Source organism: Capsicum annuum, chromosome 10, assembly GCF_002878395.1.
Source record: "Capsicum annuum cultivar UCD-10X-F1 chromosome 10, UCD10Xv1.1, whole genome shotgun sequence".
NCBI lineage: Eukaryota > Viridiplantae > Streptophyta > Magnoliopsida > Solanales > Solanaceae > Capsicum > Capsicum annuum.
In genome coordinates this window covers 58131021-58139905 of record NC_061120.1, presented here as the reverse complement: position 1 = coordinate 58139905, position 8885 = coordinate 58131021, and the positions used below count along the sequence as shown (strand labels likewise).

Below are 8885 nucleotides of genomic sequence, written 5' to 3'. Positions count from 1 at the left end.
CGGACACGTGAAGAGGAGGGGCATGGATGCCCCGGTCCGTAGGTATGAGAGGCTAGCGTTGGATGGTTTTAGGCGAGGTAGGGGTAGGCCGAAGAAGTACTGGGGTGAGGTGATTAGGCGGGACATGGAACAGTTACAGCTCACCGAGGACATGACCCTAGATAGGAAGGTCTGGAAGACGCGAATTACGGCAGAAGAGTAGGGCCAGATTGGGTCGCTAGTGTAGGGAATTACTTGGTGGGGGTTTTTATTTTTTATTCCCGTTATGACTCCGTATTCAGTGTTCCATGCCTATTACGAATCTGTGTGCTTTCCTCTGCTTTCCCCTGTTTTATATTCCTTATGGGCGCCGTACTTATGTTATGTCATCTGCTTCTGTGCTTTACTATGTGTTTGTGTGATGTCTTGTGCCTGAGCCGGGGGTCTTTCGGAAACAGCCTTTCTACTTCATCAGAGGTAGAGGTATGGATTGCGTACATCTTACCCCCCCAGACCCCACTAAGTGGGAATACACTGGGTTTGTTGTTGTTGTTTATAATTCTAACAGGGATACTCCTAGTCTTACTGGTATTATGGTTCTCAAGTAAAGGAAAGAGAATCATACAAGTGCTACACGGTTGTTTCCTAGAAGTGTTATTTAAGTTTCCCAACTTATGCTAAACCATTGCCGCATCTTGTAGATCATAATGATATGGAGTTTTATGTTACTACTACAACTACAAAAATTAACAGATTTTCCAAGAGCAATTTTAAAATCACATGAGAATCGTAAAAGGATGTAGCCTAAATCAAGCAGTTGCAGAACTTCTTAACTTTGACAAGGAAACAGAATGTGTGATTGTTTCTCCGCATCCTTTCAGGGTGTCATTGTACTTTCGCTTTTTCTACTCATTAAAAAAAGAGGAATTTTTTTTCTTGTTCTCCTAGTTTTTTTCTTAAAATGATATGACAACATACCAGCCTTTTTCTTAGAGACATTATCCAGTAATTTGGAATAGAAAGGAAAGGGATTAAGGGAAAAGGAACAAGGCCAGTTTTCACAAGTTCATCTTAAGTTTGAAGCTTAGACTTACTGCACAGTCATCGTGGACACGCCAAATTGTTTCACCCAAGAGGTTTGCGACAGACAAGATGGTCAACTGGGGAAAATAGTTCTGCTCTGCAACCGGGATGGTATTTGTGATGATTACCTCCTGAAACAGTCCACTCGACAACCTCTCAATTGCAGGAGGGCTGCAAAACAGATCAACATAAATAATGTTCTGCAATATATCTTACGTACTAAGAAATGTTCAGTAACGTGCTGGGCAGCTTAGCATCTCAACGCCCAAAGCCATTTTCTGGAAATAATGCAAACAATGCTCAAATGCCGTTGTGATTTATTTAAGACTAGCAGGATTTGGATGAACAATACTCATTTGTCCCTTTTTCACCAAAACATTTCCATTAGTAAATTGACGCAGTTCCTTTCATCCTTTCCTCAAAGGAAATAGACACAATTCCAAGAATTGAACAAGAACTTACATTTTCAAGACACAGCACACATCTCTATCAACACTAACTAAGAAACAGATGTGACTAAGAAATTACGGACTATTGATACTAAGGGAGAACTATTTCACTAAAAGTAGCAAGCTCAGGATTGATGCAACATTCCAGATTCGGGTAAAACATACACAAGTACCTGAAAACCGCATGAGTGGTGCATGCATAAACTTCCCTGGCTCCTTCTTGATGCAAAAGAGCAGCTCCTTTTGCAATAGTACCTGTAAAACAATTAGCAGTATTAAAGTATTTATAGATTGACAAGGAATAATAGTTTGACGAATTGCAAACTGACCAACCCAGCCAAGAAAGAAATGGAAAAAGAAAATGAGACAGGACACTTGGTTACGAAAATATCATTTCAAGATGAGTATGTCAAAACAATGCCAAAGCAATTAATAGCAAGTGGTATCACATAGAATAACAATTGTCAAAAATAACTAATTGTGATACATCACCTAATATAGAACAGAAGGGACCAAAATAATATTAAAGGATCTTTGCTTTAAAATTTAACAAATAGAACAGAAGGGACGAAAATAATATTAAAGGATCTTCGCTTTAAAATTTAACAACTAAACTTGAAATAAAATTGAAAAACTATGCAATGCACTAAAGCAGGAAACAAATGGCTTTTACGCAAAAGAAAAAAGGAGAAAGAACTGTAGAAAATAAAACCACCAAGGGAAAACAAAGAAAAATACTAACCAGCCGTATCAATCATGTCATCAACCATAACTGCCACTTTTCCCCTGACATCGCCAATTAAATTCATTACCTGTTGTCAGCGAGCAGCAAGTTAGTGCTCACAGAAAAACATATAAACAGGCACAAATAATAAAATGCAGTATGGAAGGACTGGCACATGCATTTACGACGTCATACTTAAGAAGATTCTGTACTTGGTCTAGCATGTAAGATCCATTCACAGACAGGCATAATGTCAAATGATGTGAGCTGACAAAACTGTTAAGGGCGTAGTAGGTGGCTTATATGGATTGAAACATAGACAGGGAATTCATTTCCAAAAAAGCGACAAGGCTCCGCATCACGCATTAACTGATGCGTGAAGCATTGATGTGAAGCGCAACTTAAAAGAAAAAAGACCTAATAGAGCATCCAAAAACAGTAAATCATGAGTGAAAAGACCACAACAACTATATAATCAACAATACAGATGATATATATAAGCAACAGTATAAATAAAACACCAAAAGTAAGAGAAAAAGAAAGAGCAAAAGAGAGGGAAAAAAATAGAGCTGCAGTAAGAGTAAAAACAGAGCAGCAGTAAAGAAGAAGGACGAAGAGCAGAAGTTTTTAAAAAAGAAGAAGAAGAAGAAGAAGAAGAAGAGTGAACAAGGGAAGGAGAAGAAGGAAGAAAAATTACATTAAAGAATAGAAGTCACAGCAACAATGGGGATTGGACTTTGGAGAAGAAGAGAACAAAGAATGGCACAGCAAGTTGCAGCCAAAAAACTAAAGAAGAAAAGTCGTGATTGCTAAACCTACAAAATCACAACTTTTTCTTTCATTAAATTGACCCAATTTTTTTATTTATTTGAAAATGGCCCAACAATTTAAATAAACAGATGCGAGCGCATCAGCATGCATCACGCATCAGCCCGCATCACGCATCAGAGGGTGATGCACTCGCTTTCTGTACATTGCCTCGCATCACAAAGCCGAAGCGGAAACACCCCGCATTGCATCGCATAGCATCGGCGCATCATGCGCTGATGCGACCGCATCCAAGAACACAAGTAAAAGGAGTCGTATTGTACATGACATTGAAAAGTGATGCTTAAGTTGCGAAGTTGTAGCCGCGAGAGGAACATGAGCAATCCTGCATTTAATAGAACTTGCTAATTTAATTAGCAATCACTAATCACCACTGGAAATATAAAAAAAAAAAAATACAACAACAAACCCAATGGAAATATTAAAAAAGACACCCACAAAAAGTATCATCCTACGCAATAGCTCGAAAGTTAGTATGGTACCCAAATAACAAGCATATTTAGCATGTAGCCCAGCCCCAGCATTAGATTTTGAATTTAGAGCAAAGCTAATATACAATAAAACGTAGAAATATTAAAAGCTTGTTTTTCACGAAACAGTTGTTTATAGCAACAAAAAAAAACTATCCCAGACCAACCCCACATGCCATTTGAAAAGAAAAAAAGACAAGAATAAGAGAAAGAGGACCAAAAAGTAAATAGAGGGAGGAAAGAAAACTCAAATAAAATACTATCAGCCAGATTACCTCAGCAACATTATGCCCATGACGCCTTTTATCCACGATAGCTAGGGGTGCATCAGACAACTTTTTGGCAAAAGCTCTAGCCCTTGCAACCCCCCCAACATCCGGAGATACCACAACTAGATCATCAGAGCAGATAGTCTTGCTTGCAAGGTAATCAAGTATGACAGGCTATACATGCAAACACAAAAGAAATAAGAAAATATGGTTACAAATGAATCCACGTTTTCCAATTTCCAGTGAAGGGAAAGCCTTCTCTTCCAATTTTCTCATTTTGTAACATCATACCTATTACCGGCACTGTCGAGCTAAAGTTAATATTGTGGCTATAGACAAATTACCTGGCCGTGTACATGATCCACTGGAATGTCAAAATAACCCATTGACTGGCCAGAATGGAGATCACAAGCAAGAACTCGATCTGCACCAGCTTCTGTGATCAGATTTGCTACAAGTTTGGCTGCAATTGATTCACGACCTTGAGTCTGCAAAAGGATTGGGCATTTGAGTGATTCAGATAGTTAATAACTCGGGTTGATTCCCGCTATCACTGATCAGAAAAAAACTCAAGTACCCCCTACCCCAACCAATTCCCTTTTTCCATCTGGTCTCTTCACCCTAGAACTGTCTATGTTCGATCTGGCCTTGATTGCTTAAGTAATGATACTGTTGCAAGCAACCTCTCAGAGAATAGGGAGTGAACGATCCTTCTATCTAGATCGGTGATTCCGTTTGGCCGATCCAGCAATTGGAAACAAGAAGGTATTCCGAAGGTGTAACCTAGGCAACGAAAAGGGGGGCCCGATACTTCAACTAGAGGAGCGACCAGTTGGCTCACCAAACCCCGACCCAGCGTCACACACTCTCCAGGTCCGATATCAGCAAATCAGTCATAGTCAGAAGCAGGAGGTCAGTCTTGATATTATACTAAAAGCCCTATCTTCAGAATTCGAACTTATTTACAAGGAAGCCCTATGGCCTCAACGCTAGGCAGGAACAGCAGAAGAATTCAAAGCTAAAGAAGGAGATCTTGTCAAGTGCACTGGATCTATTGTGGATGTTCCTGCAGGAAAGCCTATGCTAGGGCGTGTGGTCGATGGCTTGGGAGTACCTATTGATGGAAGGGGGGCTCTAAGCGATCACGAGCGAAGACGTGTGGAAGTGAAAGCCCCTGGGATTATTGAACGTAAATCAGTGCACGAGCCTATGCAAACAGGTTTAAAAGTAGTATTCGTGAGTTGCTCATCTATGTGGAACTCCAGTGACCAACTAGAACATGCCCAGGAAGGAGAATACGGAAGTTAGAGACTACTCAGTCAATAGATCTTAGAGGACTGGGCACTGTGCAATCTATTAGTACAAGACTGGCTATTGAAGTCAGAGACTCTACTTATGCTTGCGGAGGGATGTAAGGACTACTTTTATGAATATTTCATCCTTTAGCTCCTTTCTTTATCAACAACAATAATAATCAGAATACATCTTCTTATGCCTAATTCTTATTCATCTTGATCAAAAACAGAAATGGCTTCAAAAGTAAAGCATTCATAACATATTCAATCGAGCCACAGTTGTATATAATTCACCAAACTTAACCTTATAAACCATGTAGCTGAACTAATCAAAGTTAGGGCCAAATTAAAAAGAATATGCATTACCTATTTGACACACTCAATCGGCCAATCATTTATCATCACTTTCTTACAATCTTAGTTTGTAGCAACAAAATTCAATATGAGAAAACAAGTTCCCATTGGGCAAGAACCATGACATACTTACCATTCATTTATCATTTCATAGGATAAACAACGTAGAATTACCTTACGATCAGCGCGGGCATACCCAAAGTAAGGAATTACTGCAGTGATATTTTTGGCTGAGGCCCTACGACAAGCATCAATCATTATCAAGAGTTCCATCAGATTTTCGTTAGCGGGAGGACAGGTTGGTTGGACAAGGTATACATCACAACCCCTAACGCTCTCTTGTAACTGGACATAAATCTCGCCATCAGCAAAACGTTTTATCATTATCTTTCCAAGTTCCAAACCCATGTTGCAAGCAATTTCCTATGAAACAGGCAGCAATCCAACAGTAATGACGCATAAGAAAACATAGACACGATGATATTATCCCAAAAGCTGTGAAACAACTTGGAATGTATTGAAAAGAATTGCACTGGGTGAGATAATGAAGCTGAAAATTTTATTTACTTATTAGTTTTTTGATATGGTAAAATCCAACTCCCGGAAACCCCTTAGCCAGGAGTCCAAGTGTGACCTTTCCTCAACAGTCCTTGATAAATTGAATCTGCAAACTCATAGTTGGATAAGGAGGGTATTTACCACTATGCTTTTGATCAAGAAAAACTAAATACTTGTCCTTTAGCAATACTCTTTCTTTTATTTGACAATATGATAAAAGAGTGGAATATTATGGTGTTTTGCACTTTTTGGTTGAACTTCTTATAACCTTCTGAGCTTTAAAGGTTGCCTTAGATGAGTCAAATGGGACCATGGACACAACAACAACATACCCAGTGTAATCCCACAAAGTGAGGTCTGGGGAGGGTAGAGTGTATGCAGTCCATACCCTACCACACCCTACCACAGAAGAAGTAGAGAGCCGATAGATCCCCGGCTCAGAACAAAAACAATATAAAAAGATGTAATAAAAACAAGAAGGACTAACAAAACTAATAGAGAAGAACATAACAAAGACCCCCACAGAGTAGTAGCATAAACTATTTATTTGAAATCACAAACATCACCAGGACACCACGAAGGAGAAACTACAAGACACCCGCAAAGTACTACGGCTACTGGCACGGCCACAAACAAAGCATCCCTTCCAACTAGACGGGACGCACTCTCACCTAATAACCCTCTATTCTAATCAAACTAACTAAAACGTATCAGTAATTCCAACAACAAGGACAACATACCCAGTGTAATTCCACAAGTGGGGTCTAGGCCTCTGGAGGGGGTAGGAGGTACACACACCTTACCCTAACTTTTGTGGAGTAGAGAGGCTGTTTTCGACAGACCTCAGCTCAAAAATGGAGAAGAAGTGTACGTGTAAAATCCATTGATGATCTTTCATGTTAAACTTCATTTCTTTTTCTTAGCTAGCTCACCTTGATAATTGTGGTAGATTTCAATTAAGAGATGATATCACATGCCAGTAACACCTAAATCTTTTCTACTCAAGTTGGAATTGAGACTACAGCCTATTTAGTTACGTTAGTTGTTGAGCTGTGGAACCATCTCAGTCCCCTTTAACTACAGGAGTGAATCGATTGTAACCTCTAACAAAGAAGCAGATGTGACTAAGAAACAAATACCAACTCTTTAAACAGAAATTCTGAATACAAAATAAGTACCTGAGAAAGTGCAGGATTGGCAGTCCCAGAGAAAATACGGAGTCTGGTATCATTTGGATTATGTGGAACTGAAAATCTTCTTAGCTGATTGGCGTTCAAAAGACTGGTAAATGAAGTAGCTCCATTAACCTGGAGGGGGGGAATGCATGGTCTCCCATTCTCTTTGTTAAACTTTAGTGGCTCCGCCACATTACACCTCTAAAATTAAGACAACGGGTGTCACAATTAGAACACATAAGAGTAAATTTTTGCCATGAAATTGATCTCATATATAATGTAATTTGGAAGATGAGAGAGAAATTGCTTACTGTAATGGAGTCTGCAGTTGCATATCTACCACGGCGGGTTTTGCTGACATCTAGAAAGCTTCCAGGTAAAGCTAAAGATGCCATTTTAACTGCCGATACAAAGGGAAGAGAGAAGACGAATGAGACTTGTTTTAGGTGTTAAGGGTTTTGAAATATCTCAGTTCCAATCAAAATTTGGTATTCACTTTCGTTTTGTTAGGCGGTCTACTAACTCTAGTATGGTGTTGACTAGCAACCACTCTTTTGCTTGGCAGTGTTTGCCAAATAGCTCTACTATGTATAATAGTACTACTGTTAATGTAGACCCAATAGGGTCATCTCCGCCTCTTCGTACTATTTATGATGCTTATTAAATAAGTAAAATCCTCTTTTAATCAAAAAAAAAAAACTCGTTTTTCTTTTCTCCTTTTTTTTTTTTTTTAAAAAAAGGATAAACTATTCATAAATTTTACCAGTTTTGCACCTTTTTGGTGGAGCACGATTTTTGTGCTTCTTTTTGTGTGACATAACTGTTAAATCGACACGAAAAGAGCATAAAAATATTTTAATGCTTGACAATCATTTCAGTAAAAAGAAATTATTAAATACAGAAAAATGAGTTAGGGGTAATAAAATATTGTAAAGTTTACGAGTGTTGTATAGTCTAATGTGTAGATTTTTGGTTCTTTTTCAAAAAGTATCAAAAGTTATAATTAGAACACTAAAGGTCATTTGGTCGGGAACAAGTTATCCAGCATTAGTTATCTCGCTATATATATGGAATGACTTATTTTGTCACTACAGTATAAATATTCTCGAAACTAACTAATATCTCCAAGCAAATGCAGGATAAAATAATCTTGCATTTTATCCCAAAATTATTATACCACACCAAACAATTCCTTATAATTACAATTTATATAAAAATGAATTTTTTAAAATTTTATTAATCAAAATATATAAAAATGGTAAATATAAGTTATTTATGGCAAAAGAATGCCAAAAAGTTACATCAATAAAATTTGTATTAAAAACATTCACCTACACCACTATCGATAATTTTCTAATAAAAAGTTTTTTTTTCTCTTTCTGAATGTTTCTATCGTTGATGATCACGCTGTATAGGATCAAAGATTGATTTCGTCGCGAGAATTAAATGTAATTTGTATACTGAATCAACATAGAGAAATAGTCATTACAAATTGTGTGTTAACTGTAATCTTATCAGTGAATTTATAATATTTTCTTATTTTGACGAAATACATAACCAGCCTTCTGAATTGTTGATTATTTTCGCTTAGACACCTCAATTAGGTCATTTTTCTGTTGAACCTCTAAACCTATTATAAATTGTGTCTATTAAGCACATTCGACTGACATGGCATAGCAAATGCAATCCACTTATTTTAGA

The 8885-nt window shown here is 37.8% G+C and overlaps 1 protein-coding gene across 1 annotated transcript in view; it reads right to left on the bottom strand.

The window, feature by feature from the left end:
- LOC107845402 (ribose-phosphate pyrophosphokinase 1) overlaps positions 1-7815 on the bottom strand; it is an 11314-nt gene extending 3499 nt beyond the window's left edge. The window contains exons 1-8 of the mRNA XM_016689700.2: positions 7496-7815; positions 7188-7385; positions 5626-5874; positions 4147-4290; positions 3809-3976; positions 2254-2323; positions 1685-1766; positions 1074-1233 (exon numbers count right to left, since the gene is read on the bottom strand). Coding sequence (XP_016545186.1) covers positions 1074-1233; positions 1685-1766; positions 2254-2323; positions 3809-3976; positions 4147-4290; positions 5626-5874; positions 7188-7385; positions 7496-7579 — 1155 coding nt within the window. The 5' untranslated portion in view covers positions 7580-7815. The remainder of the gene's footprint in view (positions 1-1073; positions 1234-1684; positions 1767-2253; positions 2324-3808; positions 3977-4146; positions 4291-5625; positions 5875-7187; positions 7386-7495) is intronic.
- Positions 7816-8885: the final 1070 nt, after the last annotated feature.